Consider the following 21932-nt stretch of genomic DNA (forward strand, 5'->3'; position numbering starts at 1 on the left):
TGGAATGTGAGCAATGGTGGCAAGGCCAACATTTGTTACCCATCCTGAATTGTCCTTGAGAAGGTGGCATTGAGTTAAAATGGGGCCACATTGGGAAATAGTTTACAAAGCACCATTGTAGTCAGTCCTCTGCTTCACTCCATGTGCACCTAACCCAGCATGGTCACTCCGCTAGTATGGGCTTCTTCCTGTATTGCATGTACTAACTGCATTAAATGCTGAAATGCAGAGGTCACTTTGGTGATTTGAAACTAATGTTTCTATCCACACACAGTCTAATAATTCCACCAATTGAAGTGACCTAGAATCATTTGCATTCACTACAGATCATAAGGAGTGCTATAATTACATGATTCCTTGTCACAAATAAATTCCAGATCTTTGTCTTCAGCCATTCTCATTCCTAAAGACTATCGTCAGGCAAAGAAGGACGAAGGGAGAACTAGGAGGGTTACGTCCATGGAAAGGGATTGTTGATTGGTTAAATGTATCACATTGATAATGTTTGAATTTTATACTTTGAGCTGTGTTGCAATTGTTTTGGCACTCCATTGACTTTGTGCCTTGGGATATCCTGAGGTTGTAAAATACGCAATATCAATATAAGTTCATTCTCCTTTTTCAATATTGATGAAACAGGATCATTATTTGAATAGATTCTTACTGTTGAATGAAATTATGCTGTTGTTGCAGACAACATTCCACCATTGTCTGTGGCATCTGTTGAAATTGCTGAGTAATATGAGTAGATAATAGAAAACTCCTTTTTGTAACATTTCATTTCACTTGAATAATTTGCAGATTCATGGCTACCAATGACTTGATGACAGAATTGCAGAAAGACTCTATTAAATTGGATGATGACAGTGAACGAAAGGTGGTTAAGATGATCCTGAAGTTACTGGAAGACAAGAATGGTGAAGTGCAGAACCTTGCAGTTAAATGGTACAAGTATAATTTCCAGTTTTCAGAATAAATTTGTACAGATAAATTTATCTAATTTCTGTTGCCTTCACTGGATCAATCTCAGCTTCTGGGGTGGCTGCTGCAAAATCCCTGAAGATCATAAATAAGTGCTGAAAATGACTAATTCTGGTCTTGGAGCCTGTGCATAACTGTGCCCTAAGAGTGATAGTGCAACACCTTCTGTTGATGGCTCAACATTGCTTCCACTTTGAATGCTATATGTTGAGTCTGAGAAAGTGGGCCCTGTTTCCACTGTTCTAAGTAGGCACATGGTATGGTTTCAGCACTTATTTGTATATGATTGCTGATGTATGGCTGGGAGTATCCTTCCTTGGTAAGTGCTGATGCAGCAAAATAATCTCTCAAGTTTTTTGAACATTATAAAATCAAACTCAACTTTATGAAAGAGTAAGAAATCAAATAACTTGCCGTATGATTTGTTCCTAAAATGCCTACTAAAATGTTAATCATGTTGCTCTGTTGTACATGTTGCATTATTTTCCCTGTATTTTTCATTGGTTCCAGAGTATTTGTAGAATGTTTTCTTTTCTTTATAACCTAACCTATTCGCAGAAGCACTAGACAACTGATCTACATTATCTCCAACAGGACTCTTGTACAATCCGCTACTCCAATACATAGCCATAGAGGTCTACAGCACAGAAAAGTCCCTTCGGCACATTGCACCTGCCAAAAACAACCACCTAACTATTTTAATCCCATTTTCCAGCACTTGACCAATAGCCTTGTATGCCATGGCACATCTAAATACTTCCTAAATGTTATAAGGGTCTCCACCACCCTTTCAGGCAGTGAGTTCCAGACTCCTTCCACCCTCTCGGTGAAAAAGATTTTCCGCACATCCCCTCTAAACTTCCTTATCGTAAATCTATGCCCCCTGTTCATCGATCCCTCAACCACAGGGAAAAGTTTTTTCCTGTTTGCCCCTATCTGTGTCCCTCATAATTTGATACATCTCAATCATGTCCCCCTCAGTAGCCACTGCTCGAAGGAAAGCAACCCCAGTCTATCCAATCATTCTTCATAACTAAACTCTCCTGCCAGGCGACATCCTGATGAATCTCCTCTGCACCTTTCCAGTTCTATCACACCCCTCCTATAATGTGAATAATGTGCACACAATTCTCTAGCTGTGGACTAACCAACATTTGATACAGATCCAGCATAACCTCCCTGCTCTTAAACTCTATTTCTAATGAAGGCAGTTTACCATATGCCATCTTAACACTTTATCCATCTGCCCTGCTATCTTAAGGGACTGGTGTGCATGCAGACCAAGGTCCCTCTGATCCTTCGTGCTTCCCAGTGTCTTTCCATTCATCATGTATTCCCCTGTCTTGTTTGTCCTCCTCAAGTGCATCACCTCCCACTTATCTGGACTGAATTCCATTTGCCACTGATCAACGCCTCTGATCAGCCTGTCAATATCCTCCTGTAATCTAAGGCTATCCTTATAATTTAGCACCCCACCAATTTTTCTATCACCCACACAGTAAGGGCGGCACCACCATTGGCGGCCAAACTTTTAGCTGCCTAGACCCCAAGTTTTGGAATTTCCCCCTCCCAAAATGTCTATCTGCTTTTTTGTGTCACTGGATAAGTTTACCTCTTTGACCAAGCTTTGGTTATCTTCCCAAATATCTCATGAACTGGCTCAGCATCAAATTTTGCTTGGAAACGGTATGGTGAATGTTTCATTATGTTACAACTATTAAAAAACTGAAGTGTTGCAGTTGCATAGAAATATGGCCACTTAATCAAGGTCAGTAAACAGGACACAGTCTTAGAAACATAGAAAACAGGAGTCGGAAGAGGCCATTCGGCCCTTCGAACCCGCTCCGCCATTCATTATAATCGTGGCTGATCATCCAATTCAATAGCCTAATCCTGCTTTCCCCACATATCCTTTGGTCCCCTTTGCCCTAAGATGATAAAAGAATCAAAGGAGACACGAGGAAACATTTTGTTTTATACTGTAATTTATTGTGATCTATAATGCACTGAATGGAGTTCATAGTAACATTCAAAAGAGAATTGGATGAATACTTGAATGGAAAATAAATTACAGGGCTAAGGAGAAAGAGCCGGGGCTTGGGATTAAGAAGCCAGTTCTGCCAAAGAGCTGACACAGGAACGTTAGGCTGACTGGCCACTTCCTGTGTTGAGCTGTAACCACAGAGCCCCTTTCAGGTAGATAATGGGGCTATGCTTGCACAACCACTGCATTGTCAAGAAGAGTGTCTGGAGGACATAGTGCAAGTGTGGACTTAGACAACTGTCAGAACTAGCTGGGAGCTAGCAACCGGTACTTACTACAAACTGACTCTAGGTAATGAAACCTCTCCGTTTCAGCAGAACAAGAGCCATTCACCTGGAGTTTGCAGTTAGTGGCCAAATGACGGCCCTTGCTTATACAGAAAGCTGCCCACAAAGAACTAGTGATATCTGTGAGGTAGGATTTCACATTCACATGTTAGATTGACTCTTGCCAAATGAAGGAGTCACCAGGCATCCAGCAGCAGTAATGTAATCAATCACATTGACGAATTCTCAGACAGCAAACCACAATGTGAAATGCACTGATTATCCTTCCCTTTTTGTACATTTTATGCAGGGCAAAATAAATGATTGGAACATAAACATTAGAGGCTAAAATATTATAATCTTGATAAAAATACCATACATTCTTTTAAACAATGGAAACTTTTGATGTTGCACAAACATACAATTATCTTTTTGGGATGTGAGGTTATTCAGTTAAGACCATAAGACATAGGAGCGGAAGTAAGGCCCATCGAGTCCACTCCACCATTCAATCATGGCTGATTTCAACTCCATAGCCCTTAATTCCTCGAGAAATCAAGAATTTATCAACTTCTGTCTTAAAGACACTCAACTCCCGGCCTCTACCGCCCTCTGTGGCAATGAATTCCACAGACCCACCACTCTCTGGCTGAAGAAATTTCTCCTCATCTCTGTTCTAAAGTGACTCCCTTTTATTCTAAGTCTGTGCCCCTGGGTCCTAGTCTCCCCTGCTAATGGAAACAACTTCCCTACGTCCACCCTATCTAAGCCATTCATTATCTTGTAAGTTTCTATTAGATCTCCCCTCAACCTCCTAAACTCCAATGAATATAATCCCAGGATCCTCAGACGTTCATCGTATGTTAGGCCTACCATTCCTGGGATCATCCGTGTGAATCTCCGCTGGACCCGCTCCAGTGCCAGTATGTCCTTCCTGAGGTGTGGGGCCCAAAATTGCTCACAGTATTCTAAATGGGGCCTAACTAATGCTTTATAAAGCTTCAGAAGTACATCCCTGCTTTTATATTCCAAGCCTCTTGAGATGAATGACAACATTGCATTTGCTTTCATAATTACGGACTCAACCTGCAAGTTTACCTTTAGAGAATCCTGGACTAGGACTCCCAAGTCCCTTTGCACTTCAGCATTATGAATTGTGTCACCGTTTAGAAAATAGTCCATGCCTCTATTTTTTCCAAAGTGCAAGACCTCGCACTTGCCCACATTGAATTTCATCAGCCATTTCTTGGACCACTCTCCTAAACTGTCTAAATCTTTCTGCAGCCTCCCCACCTCCTCCATACTACCTGCCCCCCCCACCTATCTTTGTATCATCGGCAAACTTAGCCAGAATGCCCCCAGTCCCGTCATCTAGATCGTTAATATATAAAGAGAACAGCTGTGGCCCCAACACTGAACCCTGCGGGACACCACTCGTCACCGGTTGCCATTCCGAAAAAGAACCTTTTATCCCAACTCTCTGCCTTCTGCTTGTCAACCAATCGTCAATCCATGTTAGTACCTTGCCTCGAATACCATGGGCCCTTATTTTACTCAGCAGTCTCCCGTGAGGCACCTTATCAAAGGCCTTTTGGAAGTCAAGATAGATAACATCCATTGGCTCTCCTTGGTCTAACCTATTTGTTATCTCTTCAAAGAACTCTAACAGGTTTGTCAGGCACGACCTCCCCATACTAAATCCATGCTGATTTGTCCTAATCCGACCCTGCACTTCCAAGAATTTAGAAATCTCATCCTTAACAATGGATTCTAGAATCTTGCCAACAAGATTATCGAGTTCTTTGAGAAGGTGACTGAACAGGTAGACGAGGGTAGAGCAGTTGATGTGGTGTATATGGATTTCAGCAAAGCGTTTGATAAGGTTCCCCACGGTAGGCTATTGCAGAAAATACGGAGGCTGGGGATTGAGGGTGATTTAGAGATGTGGATCAGAAATTGGCTAGCTGAAAGAAGACAGAGGGTGGTGGTTGATGGGAAATGTTCAGAATGGAGTTCAGTCACAAGTGGAGTACCACAAGGATCTGTTCTGGGGCCGTTGCTGTTTGTCATTTTTATCAATGACCTAGAGGAAGGCGCAGAAGGGTGGGTGAGTAAATTTGCAGACGATACTAAAGTCGGTGGTGTTGTCGATAGTGTGGAAGGAAGTAGCAGGTTACAGAGGGATATAGATAAGCTGCAGAGCTGGGCTGAGAGGTGGCAAATGGAGTTTAATGTAGAGAAGTGTGAGAAGATTCACTTTGTAAGGAATAACAGGAATGCGGAATATTTGGCTAATGGTAAAGTTCTTGGAAGTGTGGATGAGCAGAGGGATCTAGGTGTCCATGTACATAGATCCCTGAAAGTTGCCACCCAGGTTGATAGGGTGGTGAAGAAGGCCTATGGAGTGTTGGCCTTTATTGGTAGAGGGATTGAGTTCCGGAGTCAGGAGGTCATGTTGCAGCTGTACAGAACTCTGGTACGGCCGCATTTGGAGTATTGCGTACAGTTCTGGTCACCGCATTATAGGAAGGACGTGGAGGCTTTGGAGCGGGTGCAGAGGAGATTTACCAGGATGTTGCCTGGTATGGAGGGAAAATCTTATGAGGAAAGGCTGATGGACTTGAGGTTGTTTTCGTTGGAGAGAAGAAGGTTAAGAGGAGACTTAATAGAGGCATACAAAATGATCAGGGGGTTGGATAAGGTGGACAGTGAGAGCCTTCTCCCGCGGATGGAAATGGCTGGCACGAGGGGACATAACTTTAAACTGAGGGGTAATAGATATAGGACAGAGGTCAGAGGTAGGTTCTTTACGCAAAGAGTAGTGAGGCCGTGGAATGCCCTACCTGCTACAGTAGTGAACTCGCCAACATTGAGGGCATTTAAAAGTTTATTGGATAAACATATGGATGATAATGGTATAGTGTAGGTTAGATGGCTTTTGTTTCGGTGCAACATCGTGGGCCGAAGGGCCTGTACTGCGCTGTATTGTTCTATGTTCTATGTTCTAACCGAGGTTAGGCTAATTGGCCTATAATTTTCCATCTTTTTCCTTGTCCCCTTCTTGAACAGGGGGGTTACAACAGCGATTTTCCAATCCTCTGGGACTTTCCCTGACTCCAGTGACTTTTGAAAGATCATAACGAACGCCTCCACTATTTCTTCAGCTATCTCCTTTAGAACTCTAGGATGTAGCCCATCTGGGCCCGGAGATTTATCAATTTTTAGACCCCATAGTTTCTCTAGCACTTTCTCCTTTGTGATAGCTACCTGTAAGGTCCGAATCCATTCCCAACCTGGCTAAGCAAACACTCTGAGAAGCTTTTTCTAAAATGCTTGCACGAAGATGGCCTTTGGGCATTCTACAAAGGTGTTTCCCCTCTGTGGATGAGATAGATTCCCTGCACAATGATGAAGTTTGCTTGCTTTGAGCGCATGGTTGAAGCACGTGGTGCCCAAACCTCGTGCTGATTACCAAAGCTGAGCAGCTGGTGGTGACTTTTGTTGCTGGTTATATTGCTGGTGTGTTTTGTGCTGTTGTGTCTCACCCTGCTGTCTCTGATGTCAGTGCTGAATAAGGAAAAGGGTAGCTCTGTAGTACAGGTTATTAAAATGCTTGGACCTTTAGGAGTGTGGAAGGGGCTCATTGCCCGTATTATCGCAATTGGTACTCTGTCTGCAGTGCAGACTGCCCTGCAGTGGTTTATCTGCGACTTTGTTAAGGTGTACTTCAGGCTTCCTCGCCCACCACCTCCTGAGATGCCAACGTCACTGAAGAGGAAACTTAGGTTGTAGTAAAATACATGGACTTGATTTATATGTCATTTCATAATACATGTTTAAAAAAAAGAGCTATTTAATACTTAAAGGATGATGTCTGTAATGCAATGTTGAGTTGTGGGAGAGGGCAGAGTATTCATCATCTTCGCCTCTGAATCATAACCCAAGTTATCAATGTGTAATGTATAATTGGTTTATTTGCAGGGTCTATTTCGTGACAATTTATTTAAACCTAGTTGGGAATGAAACAAATTTAATTCGTAAAATCGGTATTGGTAAAAATCACCATCTTATCTCTGATCAGCAAATACAGAATGTTTAAAACTTCTTGTGGGTTAGCGATTGTGCTTAAATTATTGACATTTGTAAATTTAGATGCTAGTCATTGGAGGTTTGGTTGGGACAGTTTTTTAAAACACACGCTCCTTAGATCCACCTTTGGGATGTGTCTGTTAGGCCTCACTGGTAGATCTCTTTGCACCCTGGTGTTGTGTTCTCCAGTGGACTGGCAGGCGACATTCATCAACTTTAGTGGTTGTACAGTCAAAGGTGCTTGAGTCATTGGCGTGTCAAAGTATTATACCTGCATGGTAGCCCCTCTGATCTGATGTGAATAACCTGTTACTTCAGGCTGTTTCTGCCATCAGGACTTTGCTGCTGTGTGGACATGTTTGTCAAACTCCATCTGGTTTAAATCTTGCAATGAAATGTGAGATGTGTGTAAGCTACTCTGGCTGCTCAATGACCCCATGACAATTGCCAGTTTTGCTGGACCACCATTTGATATAGAAATGCCGGTATCAGGAAATGCCTGCATAGGATCTTGATCGAATAAACAGCGGTGACATTGCAATTACCTGTAATGTTTTTACATTGGCGATTTCAAAATGTTTTAACCTGAATGACATTAAAATTGAGCCAAGACACTCCACTGTGTACGTTAGTACTGTCGGTGGTTCCACACCGAGTTCTGGTCATTGGGTCAGTAAACATTAAAGAATATTTGCAACAATCAAAAATAAAATTTTACTAATGTATGTTAAATGCACGTTGCTGAAAAAAACCCCACATTATTGTAATCATATGTTGAGCTGTTTGGCGTGAGTAGAAGATGGGCATTGTTTACTTTTTAACGATTGCTCTGGCCTCAAAGGTACACTATGGCACTCCAATAGTGCATTCTGATTTACATGTTGCAACGATGCTGGCTTTTTAAAACAGTTCGAACTAACTTGCCATTGGCAGTTTTCTGTGTAAATACACTTGTCATTTTTTAAAGAATAAGGGATGGCACGGTGGTGCAGTGGTTAGCACCGCTGTCTCACGGCGCCGAGGACCTGGGTTTAATCCCGGGTCACTGTCCGTGTGGAGATTGCACGTTCTCCCCCTGTCTGCGTGGGCCTCACCCCCACAACCCAAAGATGTGAAGGGTAGGTGGATTGGCTGTGCTAAATTGCCCTTTAATTGGAAAAATAATTAGGTGCTCTAAATTTGTTTTTAAAAATATTTTTTTTAAAGAATACTGTTCTTTAAGAAGCTGTAGTATTTTGCAACATGGAAGGAAGCCAAGGTACCCATCAAGGATGTGCTGCGAACCCCACAACGTGTTAAAGTGGCAGCCTTTTCTACTGCTGAGTAACTGACTGTAAGAATTTCTGGCAGGAGAGTGACTTGATTGATTTGTTTTGCAACTTGCTGCCACCTATATTTTTTGTCAAACCTTTATAGTCATTTCCATATGCATAATTCTATTCTACAAAACAATTATCAGTAACACTAAAGTTCACTAATAGCAGCAGAATTCACAGATATCCTCAATGAATGTGAGTACTAAACCAGGTTGTGGAAAGGGCAGTCTCTGTATTTAATAGATGTGTCGATAGAATGTGTATACTCCAGATGTAAATATGCATTTATCAGGAATTTGGTTTTGAGTGTGTGCCATTTTTTGCTCCGTTTTAAGCATGTAATTAAATGTTTATCCTCAGTCTTGGTCCATTGGTCAGTAAAGTGAAGGAATATCAGGTGGAGACAATTGTGGATACCCTGTGTACCAATATGCTGTCAGACAAGGAACAACTACGTGACATTTCCAGCATTGGACTGAAAACGGTAATTGGAGAACTACCTCCAGCTTCTAGTGGTAAGTTTATACTTCAAAAAAATATTGTCACTGCATTTTCAAGAATGCTAGAGAAAACACTCTGACAAGGTTATTTAGCAAGTGCATGTAGCAAATTCACAACCCTCCACCTTAACTCCTTGTCAAGGAACCTTTTGAATTAACTATCCTGTCTGAGAGCAAATGGTGCAGTCATTTATTTCTGAACTCCACAACCGCTTCAGATTGTATTTGCATTTACAACAGCAGCCTCCTGCCAGGGTCTGTGAAAGCTGATGAATGAATAAATTAACTTTTTTCTGTCAATTAGCAAAATAATGAGCTAATAGTTTGTTAACCTTAGAATTATGGATGGCAGAACTTAAACATTTGAGCATGGAAATGATTAGCAAACAGGATTAACTGACAAAATAAGTATGTTAGAAAGGCAGTTTACTTATTTCACTTGAGCATTAATTGCTGGCTAGAAATTGCAGTTGAAAGCAATGTCTGAGATTGAAGTAATTTGCCTCATTCAATTTAGGGTTAGGCTCTTTAGATTGTTGACTAGTTAATGCTGTTCAAGGCTAATCTGTCGAATATTTTGAAGTCTTGTCAAAGTCATTATTATGGCTCAGGAAGAGGCCATTTGGCCCATGCCCGCTCTCTGTAGCGTAATCCAGTCAGTTCCATTCCTCTGCTCCATCGCCATTGTGGCCTGGATTATCTGTGTTAGTCAGGCCCGAGCACATGTCCAACAGAACTTGGAGCTGGAGACAAACATCCCATGCGAGAGCTCAAAAAAGGCGCAAAAACCCTGTGAGAAGCGAGAGAGGGGTTTAAAAAAAATGAGAAGACAGAAAATGAGAGGTGTGCCTTAAATATTTTTATGGTATAGAGGTATGTCATGACATACATAAAAGGCTGGGAACCACTGCTTTACTTAGTTCACTTCCCACAAATCTTCCATATTTATTCAGTTTTACTATCTTAATTTATTTTGCATGTTCTTGCTTTTGTAGCTTTCTTAAAAATAAATAAATGTTTGGCCCATGGAACTACCCATTTTCCCATGTTTCTGCAATTTTCAGGTCATCTGAAATTGGCCTCTGGCTGGAAAACAGTTTTTCAAGCTGTGTTTGTGTGCCATTTATTTGGAATGGTGGTATTGTAATGCGACAGCGACCAATTATTTTTGCATAGGACATGGTATCTTTTCCAAAAGCGGTTTAGCAATCACCACATATACTTTAAAACCCATCCTTGTTATTCTCCGAGATCTATTTGAGAATGTATTTGTCTTGTAGGATCTGCTTTAGCAGCCAACGTTTGTAAAAAGATCACAGGACGTCTCACCAGTGCCATTGCCAAACAGGAAGATGTCTCTGTTCAGTTGGAAGCACTGGACATCATGGCGGATATGCTAAGCCGGTAATTGGGCTTTTGATTTTGGCCAAAAGTGTATACTATATCCAGTTCATGTTCCACAGCAACAAGCAGGAAGAAATAACTAGAGACACACCGTACAGATATCAGGGGCGGGATTCTTCGGTCGCTGACGCCGAAAATCACGTTCGCCGATCGTCCGGAGAATCTCCTTCCACGACCAAATCGGGGGCGGTGCCGCTTTTGCGATGCTCCGCCCCCTCGAGTACGCCACGCGCCGTATCGACGGCCTCAGGGCATTGCTTGAGGCCTGACCGGCCGAGTTCCCAACAGCGTCGGTCTCATCCATCGGGAACTCAGCGTGGCGGCTGCGGACTCAGTCCGACGCCACCACAATCGGGGGAGGGCCGACCCGCGGGTTGGGGGGACTTTGCCAGGGTTGGGGGCACTGTTGGGAGGTGGTCCTGGGGGATCGAGCCGGCCAAAGGCGGGACACTATTTCGCAGGCCGGGTCCGCGAGCAACTGGTGCCATGTTGCCGCCACCGTGCGCGGCCATGGACCAGGCAATTATCTGGTCTATATCGGCAGCTAGAGTCGGGTGCTTTACGCTGCCTTGATGCTAACCGCCAGCCAAACGGAGGATCGGTCACCTTTTTACACCATTTTTTCTGTCCTAAAATGCCACTGTGTTCCCATGCCAGCGTGGGGACATAGCCTCAAAATCGGAGAATCCATCCCCAGAAGTTTAAGGTCGTGACATAATTTTAGAGTTATGCTCATGTTCTCATGCTCGAGGGGCTCTTGTCTGAATTGTAAAATTCATTTACTGCCTCCTAATTCTCTGCGCATTAGTTCTGGTTATAATATATTACAATTTGTGAAATGACCAGGGTGAAGGGATGGTGTGGAGAGAAGAAAGCAACAAAAAGTTGGAAGAATCCATAGTGGGAGGGCCTGGCATAAGCTGCAAATTTTGATACAGAAAATTAACCATTTTGATGTGTAGATCAGTGAACCTACATGAGACTATACAAGATTGAAAAGTAGTTCTGAGAAAATAGTGAAATGGAGCGTGGAGACTTTATTTGATGAAAGAGTAAAGGGAAACAATGTGGAAAGATTAAAATAAAATTTACAGCAGGAAGGCTGTAAGAGAGAAATTGGTCTTTTCTTTTGCTGTTTTTTGGATTTCTCCAAACACTCGAACTTGCAGCAGAAAGGCAGTTTCTGTAAGAAATCCTGTGTGACCTAATACTGTGGCTTTACTCTTCAGGAGAATTTTGACTTGGAGGCGCTCAGTTTTAGCCATAATCTAACAGCTGTGGTAGCTTTGCACTGCTGGCTCCTCCGTCAAGCACAATAAATCAAATGTCGGAACGTGCTGTTCCCCTCCTACTGAGCAGGGTTTCTATTGTAACAGCACATCAGTGGTAGGATCAAACTAAGCTTTCTCGTGCTGGTTCATGCATGTTGAGTACAGTGGGACCAATAACTACTTAACAGTGATATATAACACCATACCTCCCATGTAAAGTACCCGCCTCCCGCCTTTCTAAAATGAGACGTAGGAGATGGTAGTGTAATTTCACTGGACTACGAGGCCCAAGCTAACGTGGGATTGTATCCCACTGCTGTATCTGGTGGAATTTCAATTTAATGAATAAAATCTGGAATATAAAGTTAGTCTCAGTAATGGTGACCATTGTTGTAAATACCCATCTCATTCATTAATATCTGTTTAGGGAAATACCTATCTGGTCTATATATGACCCCAGACCTACAGTATTGTGATTAACTTTCAACTACTCTTTGAAATAGCCTAGCAAGCCACTCGTTCAATTAGAGATGAGCAATGAATGCTGGCCTTGCCAATGACACACACATTTGATTTGATTTATTATTGTCACATGTAATAGTATACAGTGAAGAGTATTGTTTCTTGCCTGCTGTACAAACAATGCATACCGTACATAGGGAAGGAAGGAGAGACTGCAGAATATAATGTTACAGTTATAGCAAGGTGTAGAGAAAGGATCAACTTAATACGAGGTAGGTCCATTCAAAAGTCTGATGGCAGTAGGGAAGAAGTTGTTCTTGAGTCGGTTGGTACGTGACTTCAAACTTTGGTTTTTCCTGACAGAAGACGGTGGAAGAGAATACCCGGGGTGCATGGGGTCCTTAATTATGCTGGCTGCCTGTCTGAGGCAGCGGGAATTATTGATAGAGTCAATGGATGGGAGGCTGCATTGCGTGATGGACTGGGCGACATTCACAACCTTTTGTAGTTTCCTGCGGTCTTCCCATGTAAAAAATAAAATAATTGCATACAAATAGGCCATTATGCTTAAAATGTACAATAAGTTACTGAAAAACACTGTACAAAGTAATTGGATATTGGGGCAGCACAGAGGCCCAGTGGTTAGCACTGCTGCCTCATAGCGCTGAGGACCTGGGTTTGATCCTGGTCCCGGGTCACTGTCTGTGTGGAGTTTGCACATTCTCCCGTGTCTGCGTGGGTCTCACCCCCACAACCCAAAAAGATGTGTAGGATAGGTGAATTGGCCACGCTAAATTGCCCCTTAATTGGAAAGAAATGAATTGGGTACTCTAAAAAAAAATTTAAAACCTAAGTAATTGGATAGATAATGTGTTTCAGCCAAAGACTAAGTCAAGAACTGTTGATCGACTATGTTTATAAAAAATAAAACTGAATGTAATGTGCATAGAATGATGACCGCACACGTATATCGTGCGATATATGAAAACATTTTCACCTTGTATAATTTGATTGGTCTCGTATGTTGACTAATTGATTTAATTTACAGGTGTACCTTAGCGTGGTCCGTTTTGAAACTTCCATTTTCCAAGTTAATTTAAGACTGTTCAATAGATTTTTTTCCACCATTCATGATGGAAGCCAAAAAAGAACTTTTTGTTCCTACTGCACTATCTTGACTGGTGTTTTATAAAAAAAAAGAGAAACTTTCTGGCAGACTCTGCTGTGTCTTGTAATGAAAAAATAACTTAATGTTTAACCAAAGATGGCCATTTTAAATTGGAACTAAAATTGGATTTTTGTTATCTTTTTTTCTAGGCAAGGAGGTCTGCTGGTTAATTTCCATCCATCAATTTTGAACTGCCTTCTTCCTCAGCTTACCAGTCCCCGGCTTGCTGTTCGAAAGAGAACTATTATTGCTCTTGGTCACCTTGTTATGAGCTGTGGAAACCTGGTCTTTGTTGACCTGATTGAGCATTTGTTGACAGAGCTTGCCAAAAATGAATCCATGTCTACAACTAGGACCTATATTCAATGTATTGCTGCTATTAGCCGACAGGCAGGGCACCGAATAGGTAACGGGAATCTGAATTTGTATCTTTTTTGAAATGTTTTCATCAGTTTATCAACCCTTTAAAGCCATTATTTGTGGGAATTTCTGAATCATTGATTATTTTCACCTTAGGGGAATATCTGGAGAAAATCATTCCATTAGTCGTTAAGTTCTGCAGTGTTGAGGACGATGAACTGAGAGAATACTGCATTCAAGCATTTGAATCGTTTGTGAGACGGTACGATGTAATGTTAATTTTGTAATTTTAAATGGAAAAGCAATTGCTGGTGAAAAAGGTCTGCGGAGCAATAAACCTTTGCCTAAAAGTCAAGTGTTTGTTTATAACTTTGTCCATTTCTGTAGTTAAAGATTGTGTTTGACCTGACTTAACAGTGCATAACACAACTCGTACCAGTGACAAGCTGAGCTGGTAATTTTATTAGCAATTAAATGTTGGATCCAAATATTATTAGTTTACCAGCATCAGTTAGTTTATGGAACAACTGTGCAATCGTCCTGTTTCATAGGTGCCCTAAGGAAGTTTTTCTTCACGTCACCACCATTATTAACCTGTGCCTGAGGTACTTGACCTATGACCCCAATTACAATTATGATGATGAAGATGATGATGAAGCTGCAATGGAATCTGAAGGTGGAGATGATGATGATCAAGGTACAAAACTTGTCATGAATACTCTATCCTTTTGTATTAAGCAGCTTGTGAGATAAGCTTGTAGGTGGACAAATTCGTGAGTCAACCTAGATGGTTTAAAGAATATGTTTTTGTAGTTGAGAAAAATATATGAGCAGTTATATTTTTTGTGTATTGTCCGATTTTAGGAAAATTACTTCCTACTTCATGGTGTTGATATTTACTCAGTCCTTCGGTAGCTCATCAAAGTGGCAATTTTAGAGTCTAGACAGTGAGAGTTGGTGGAATATTTAACCACTGGGTTCATCACAACTGGGCTTGACCCTGTCCTTACCTGACTTCCACGAGTGTACACTTTTCAGGCATGAGATAGTGATCTGTACTGAAAATCCTTCCTGAATTTCTCTCTGCTTTCTCTGTTTCAGTTTGTAGAAGTTTTGTTTGAAGGACATTTATAAATATTAATACATTTTGCAACCCTTTATGTTACTAGGGAGTGATGATGAGTACAGCGATGATGATGATATGAGCTGGAAGGTCCGACGAGCTGCTGCAAAGTGTTTAGACGGTGTGGTCAGCACTCGCCATGAAATGCTACCAGAATTTTATAAAACGGTATCTCCTGCGCTGATCGCCAGATTCAAGGAGCGTGAAGAAAATGTTAAAGCAGACGTTTTCCATGCATATCTCTCGCTTCTGAAACAGACCAGGCCTTCTCAGAGCTGGCATCTTGACCCAGATGCGATGGAACAAGAGGAGACCCCTTTAGTTATGCTTCAGAATCAAGTAAGTTTGAAGGGGGCTTTCACCATTATTGCTGCCGCTTTATGTGGCTTGATAGCAAACACTGTTATCGATCAATGTTCATTTAGTGCTTCTGTCATGTTTTTTTGAGGTAGTTTGCTGCCTAACTTAAAACAGTGCTCAGTTCAAATCTTATCGTTCCGTCATCAAAATGCCATGATAATTTTAAATTAGTGCACTCTTCTATGTATTTTGTTACACCTGTGTTCTCCATTAATGCCACTTATTTTGTTTTTCTGTTAAACCAGATTGACGATCTTAAGCAGAAGTCTTTGTTTTTGTTAGTGAGTTGTATGCCTCATGTGGTCAATGTGTGTTACATGCGTAATGTGTATTTTCCTCATTTAGGTGGAGTATATGTTCTTTTTTAAAAAAAAATTACAGATCTTATTTCATCTTTGAAAGAGATCTCTGAACTGGTTGTGACTGGGGGGAAGAAATGAATAAATGAATATTCCTGTTCTTGACTAATCTGCACGTGAATAATTTTGAAAGACTTGATATTTTTCGAGCCCTTGGATTTTTTTCAAGCCCCTCAAAAGGTCATTGTATCAAAGTTAGGTACTTTATTGAGCATTTAATCTTTCACGTAACTTCATTCGGGTATTCTTTCTCACTTGACTATATAATGTTCTAATCTCTAATGAATGCGACATGGAAACAATGAATGATTAATTTTGACCTTGTTTGAATCCCTTTCGTTAAAGGTTCCCAACATTGTTAAAGCTTTACATAAGCAGATGAAAGAGAAAAGTGTGAAGACCCGCCAGTGTTGCTTTCACATGTTGACTGAGCTGGTGAATGTGTTGCCTGGTGCTTTGACTCAGCATGTACCAGTTCTTGTTCCAGGTAAAGTATTGATATTTTTTTCATCAGTTATGCTGCTTTCTAAGATTTTATTTGAAGCTATAGAAATTTTATAAATTTAGAGTACCCAATTATTTTTTTTTCCAATTAAGGGGCAATTTAGTGTGGCCAATCCACCTAACCTGCACATCTTTGGGTTGTAGGGGAAGAATGTTAGACTTTGAATATAAAGTTGTTTCAGTAACTAGTCGGTCCGAAGTCCAATGAATAATAATCTGCCAGATTCATATTCTACCTCTCTCCTTTTAAGATGCCCTTTAACCTACCTTTTTGACCAACTTAACGCCAATTTTCCCCCAATTAGCCCATTGTCAATTGCTGTCTGATTATGTTCTATTGAAATGCTTTGGGACAGTTTATTGGGTTAAACATGCTATGTAAAATCAAGTTCTGGATTGTGGTGATTCAGAAAGTGAGGAAATAACATTTGCCCATACTAATAGCTTTATCATATTCCATTTCACACAGACCAGCTCTTTTTAATATTGCTTTTCCAGGCCCAAAAAAAAAAATATATATATATATATATATATATAGGAGAAGTCAGTTAAAAGCAGACATACACTGACAGCAAAGAGACAGGAAATCCCCCTACCCTGCCGATGATTACCATCGACAATGCTCCCTCTGTTCTGACATTAGTTGGATTGAGGAGCCAGGGATTCCAGATGGGGTTGGGATGGCCACCACTCCATCCACCCTCCCTCACAATACTGCTCACCAGGCCCTGCTCCCTTCCTCCCCTCCCCACCTGGAATCCCTGGCTCCATATTTAGGTTAGGGTTTTACTGTCAAAATGGAGCAGATAGGAAAGTTAACATGAAAATAAAATTGGCACAAAGCCGAATTAAGCCAGGGTTAGCAAGGGAAGGAAAATGAGAAAACCTAAGAGTCTTTCCATTGTCGAGAATCAGTTAGCGACAAAGAGGAATAGATGTGAGAAAAAGATACATTTGATCCTGAGGTGATCTTCCAACCTCCTTCCTATCCGTGCAATCACGAAGAACAGGTATTTCTATCTCTGTAACATTGGCCCCTCTTTGCCAGCCCATCTCTGCTGAAACCCTCAGTCATGCCTCCATTAACACGATATTTGACTATTCCAATGCACTCCTTGCTGATCTACCACATTTTACTCTTGTAAACTTGTCATCCAAAACTTGGTTGCCTGAGTCTCGTATTGCAGCAGGTCCCAATCCCCCTGTGCTCACTCACTTACATTAGCTCCTTGTCGAGCAATATATTGGCTTGAAAATTCTCATCATAGTTTTCAAATCACTCAATAGTCTTATCCATTCGTATCTCTTGTAATATCCTCCAGTCCCATAATTTTGAGATATCTGCGTTCCTATAATTCTGGCCTCTATGTATTCCCAGTCATAATTTCCCTACCATTGGTGACTGTGCCTTCAGTTTCCTGGGCCACAAGCTCTTGAATTCCTGCCCTCCGCCTCTTTGCCTCTCTCACTTTCTTCTTTAAAATGCTCCTTAAAACCTTTATTGACCAAGCTTCTGGTGAACTGGCCTAAGAGCCCAGAAGATCTTCCAGTCAGTGGCAGAGTAGGAGCGCATGCCACTTGACCTCATCTGAAAATGCACCTTTACTTACGCTGGATCTTTTGGACTTTCCTGTCACAGTTCCAGCTCGGGTCCATCGATGAGCTAAGTCCAGAGGCCTTGTGCCGAAGTGCAATGTTGGAAAGCCACTTCCCTTTTTTTGTCATGAGCTGAAGTCACACCCCTTGAGGTTAGGTATCATTGAATTGAATTTTAAAGACTTTTAATGGACCTGCCTTTGCTAGGTTCTTGTTCTACCCCCCCCCCCCACACACACACACACACACACACACACACACACACACCCTGACACTATATTGCCTATGCCCTTCCCCAATAATGTTGACTCTGTTCTGACATTTGTTGGATTGAGGAGCCCCATCTGAAATCTCTCAGTTGGTCGGATTGAGGGATCCCAATATGACTGAGGAGCGAGCATTGTTGTAGGGGGAGGGATGAGTGGATCGGTGACTAGTGTTGGGGTTGCCGTGGGTGATGGCTGGAATGCTTTGACACTCCACCTAGCTTACTGCAATAAGTTGCGCTTCTGTGTAGATTTTGCATCCAAATTTGAGGTCAAAGTTCCGAAGTGGGGGCGCGCTCAAGGAATGAGTGTGGGCTCCCACAAAAGTCATGTTTGGCATACCGGACATTCTGTGTTCGGGTGTAATTTGGCTCTCTGGTCTTTAGATGCCATTGCCATCCTCAATAGCAGCAGCTATCTCGGTGTTTGCCGCTTTTGAGATTGGAAGATCTGGGCCATCATCCCCTCGTTGCTCAGTGTCATAGTTTGTTTTGTAATGCTCCTTTGAAGTGTCTTGGGACATTTCACTGAATTAAAGGTGACATAAGTTGTTGAAAGGCTGCAGGGAAAGCTGTTTCAAAGCTGATGACTCAAAAAGGTAGATGTAAGGAGAAAATCATTGAAAAACCAACATTGTGTGGCAGCTGAAGAGACAGGAAATCTAAAACCGGCGAACTGAATCTTGATTAATATTTCTCCCTCTCAATACTGCATGTTAGTGTTTGATCCCATAAGAGTATAATACATTTTCAAAATGTACTTGTAAACTGTAAGCTAAGCTTTAAGTATACAGTATTCATATTTGTTTTGCATGCAATTTGTGACATTTGGATTTGTGTGTTGTCAGCAGTGGGTGGTTGAAGCAGGATTGACTGCAAAAAAAACTCAATCTTTAAGCCAGTAAATCTACCTACTCAAAATAGCAAATACCCATTCTTTGAAATGATAAAATTTACACATTTATTTTCGTGACATCTTTTTGTAGAATTGTATTCAGATAGTTCCTTGAGATATTCTAAGTAAAAAATGTAATTTAGTTTGTTTATAAAAAATGCTTACACCACACCATTACCACAGTTTTTCTCTTTTTTTTGTTGCAGGAATAATCTTTTCCTTGAATGATAAATCCAGCTCGTCCAATCTAAAGATTGATGCTCTCTCATGTTTATATGTTATCCTCTGTAACCACTCGCCTCAGGTCTTCCATCCTCATGTAGAAGCTTTAGTTCCACCAGTCGTGGCTTGCGTGGGTGATCCTTTTTACAAGATCACTTCGGAAGCCCTTCTTGTAACTCAACAGCTTGTAAAAGTAATTAGGCCTCTAGATCACGTATATGCATTTGAAGCTGCTCCATACATTAATGACTTATTCACTTGTACTGTAAAGCGTTTGAAAGCTGCAGACATTGATCAGGAGGTGAAGGAGAGAGCTATCTCCTGTATGGGACAGATCATTTGTAATCTTGGGGACTATTTAGGCAGTGACTTACCCAGCACACTGCAGATTTTCTTGGAGAGGCTGAAGAATGAAATTACTCGACTTACAACAGTGAAAGCCTTGACATTAATAGCTGCATCTTCTCTCAAGATTGACCTGCGACCAGTGCTAGGTGAGGGAGTACCAATTTTAGCCTCATTCTTGAGGAAAAACCAGCGAGCACTGAAGCTGAGTACCCTTTCTGCTTTGGACATCTTGATCAAGAACTACAGCGACAGCCTGACACCTGCCATGATTGAAGCAGTCCTAGTGGAGCTTCCACCTCTTATTAGTGAAAGTGATATGCATGTGTCACAGATGGCCATTAGCTTTCTTACAACCTTGGCCAAGGTACACCCATCTTCTCTTTCAAAGGTCAGCGGCTCAATTCTTACTGAGCTTATTGGGCTGGTACGGTCCCCACTACTTCAAGGAGGAGCTCTTAGTGCAATGTTGTATTTCTTCCAAGCTCTTGTTGGGACTGGAACAGCAAACCTAGGTTATATGGAGTTGTTGCGAATGTTGACTGGTCCCGTTTATTCTCAGAGCAGTGCATTGACCCACAAACAGTCCTATTACTCAATCGCCAAGTGTGTAGCAGCACTTACCCGCGCCTGCCCCCGCGAAGGGCCAGCTGTGGTTGGGCAGTTTATCCAGGATGTGAAGAATTCTCGATCTACTGATTCTATCCGTCTTTTGGCTTTGCTCTCCCTCGGAGAAGTTGGGCACCATATAGACTTAAGTGGACAAACTGAGCTTAAATCTGTAATCTTAGAAGCTTTCTCTTCCTCTAGTGAGGAGGTCAAATCTGCAGCATCCTATGCCCTTGGAAGCATTAGTGTTGGAAACCTTCCTGAGTACCTGCCTTTTGTTCTGCAAGAAATAACCAGTCAGCCTAAAAGGCAGTATCTTCTCTTACATTCTCTGAAAGAGATTATTAGCTCTTCTTCAGTTGGAGGTCTTAAACCATATGTAGAAAACATCTGGAATTTGCTGTTGAAACACTGTGAGTGTGCAGAAGAAGGGACTCGAAATGTTGTTGCAGAATGCCTGGGAAAACTTACTCTGATAGATCCAGAAACATTACTACCACGACTTAAAGGGTACTTGGAATCAGGTAGGTTATTTATGTGGAGCATATTTAAAATTTTGTTTAGTGTTCGTTTGGAATGGATCATATCGAGTACTTTTATAAAAAAAATGACTTTTCTTACATGGCAACTTTAAGGAAAAGAATTTAATTTCACATAATCTGTAATTATTGTAAATAGCATTGCAGTAACCAGCTGCTACATTGTGGTTATGCAGAAAGCCTTCAATACCATCTCAGTCTGTAATGTAGTTTGGGGAAAACTGGCCAGTGTTCAGAAAAAGAGCTATGTTTGAAAATGAAGTGAGAAGAGAGGAATAAAGAAAATCAACTAAAAAAGGAGAAATTAAAGACCAGGATACTGTGGTCCTTGGGTACCTGTTATAAAAAAAATTAAAAAAAACCCTGTTCCCTAGCCACAGATTCTGCCTGAGGCGGAACCAAACCATTTGCAACCTTGTTGCTGTATTTGACCCTGCGATAAGCTTCTAAAGAATTATTATAGAATCCCTACAGTGCAGAAGGAGGCCATTCGGTCCATCAGGTCTGCACCGACCCTCTGAAAGAGCACCCTATCTAGGCCCGCTCCCCTCCCCTGTCCCTGTAACCCCTCCTAACCTGTACATCTTTGGACTGTGGGAGGAAACCGGAGGAAACTCATGTAGACGGGAGGAGAATGTGTGGGCTTTTGACTACACACTCGTGCCATCACAAAGGCTATTTCCACCTCTGTGGCATTGCCTGATTCCCCCACCCTGGTCTCAGATCAGCTGCTGAAACCCAAATCCATGCCATTGCTACTTCTAGACTTGAATATTCCAAGCAGCACCTGACCAGCCTCCCATCTTTCACCCTGCTTAAACTTGTTCATCCAAAACTCTGCTGCCTGTGCCCTAACTCGCACCACGTCCTGTTCACCTATCTGCCTTCTGTTCACTTTGGCTCCTGATGAAAAATTCCTTTTAGATGAAATTCTTGTTTTGTTTTTTCAAATCCCTCCACGGCCATGTGTCTGTCTATCTCAGGGTCTAAAATTCTCAGATATCTACACTCCTCTAGTTCTGACTATCCCTGGTTTTACTCGCTCTGCGATTGGCAGCCGTACCATCAGCTGTCAAGCCTCTGAAAATCTGAAAAGCCTCTTGACTCTGGGAATCTTTGTCCAAGCCTCTTGTCTCTTTACCTATTGTTCCGCTTTTAAGGCAGTCCTTAAAATTTAGCTATGTGACCAAACGTTTGGACATTATCATAGATTATCATAGAATTTACAGAGCAGAAGGAGGCCATTCAGCCCAT

At 41.7% G+C, this 21932-nt stretch overlaps 1 protein-coding gene and 1 non-coding gene across 2 annotated transcripts in view; both read left to right on the forward strand.

Moving 5' to 3' along the window:
• Positions 1 to 801: 801 nt before the first annotated feature.
• Positions 802 to 21932, forward strand: part of cand1 (cullin-associated and neddylation-dissociated 1) — a 34812-nt gene continuing 13681 nt past the window's right edge. The window contains exons 1-9 of the mRNA XM_072485193.1: positions 802 to 945; positions 9057 to 9211; positions 10477 to 10600; positions 13651 to 13907; positions 14018 to 14123; positions 14413 to 14558; positions 15031 to 15323; positions 16049 to 16190; positions 19170 to 20663. Of these exons, the coding sequence (XP_072341294.1) occupies positions 806 to 945; positions 9057 to 9211; positions 10477 to 10600; positions 13651 to 13907; positions 14018 to 14123; positions 14413 to 14558; positions 15031 to 15323; positions 16049 to 16190; positions 19170 to 20663 (2857 nt within the window). The 5' untranslated portion in view covers positions 802 to 805. The remainder of the gene's footprint in view (positions 946 to 9056; positions 9212 to 10476; positions 10601 to 13650; positions 13908 to 14017; positions 14124 to 14412; positions 14559 to 15030; positions 15324 to 16048; positions 16191 to 19169; positions 20664 to 21932) is intronic.
• Positions 7485 to 7738, forward strand: LOC140396693 (small nucleolar RNA SNORA53). The gene has a single exon (XR_011936596.1). It is a non-coding gene; the product is annotated as a small nucleolar RNA SNORA53 (small nucleolar RNA).

Source organism: Scyliorhinus torazame, chromosome 19 (assembly GCF_047496885.1).
Source record: "Scyliorhinus torazame isolate Kashiwa2021f chromosome 19, sScyTor2.1, whole genome shotgun sequence".
Taxonomy (NCBI): domain Eukaryota; kingdom Metazoa; phylum Chordata; class Chondrichthyes; order Carcharhiniformes; family Scyliorhinidae; genus Scyliorhinus; species Scyliorhinus torazame.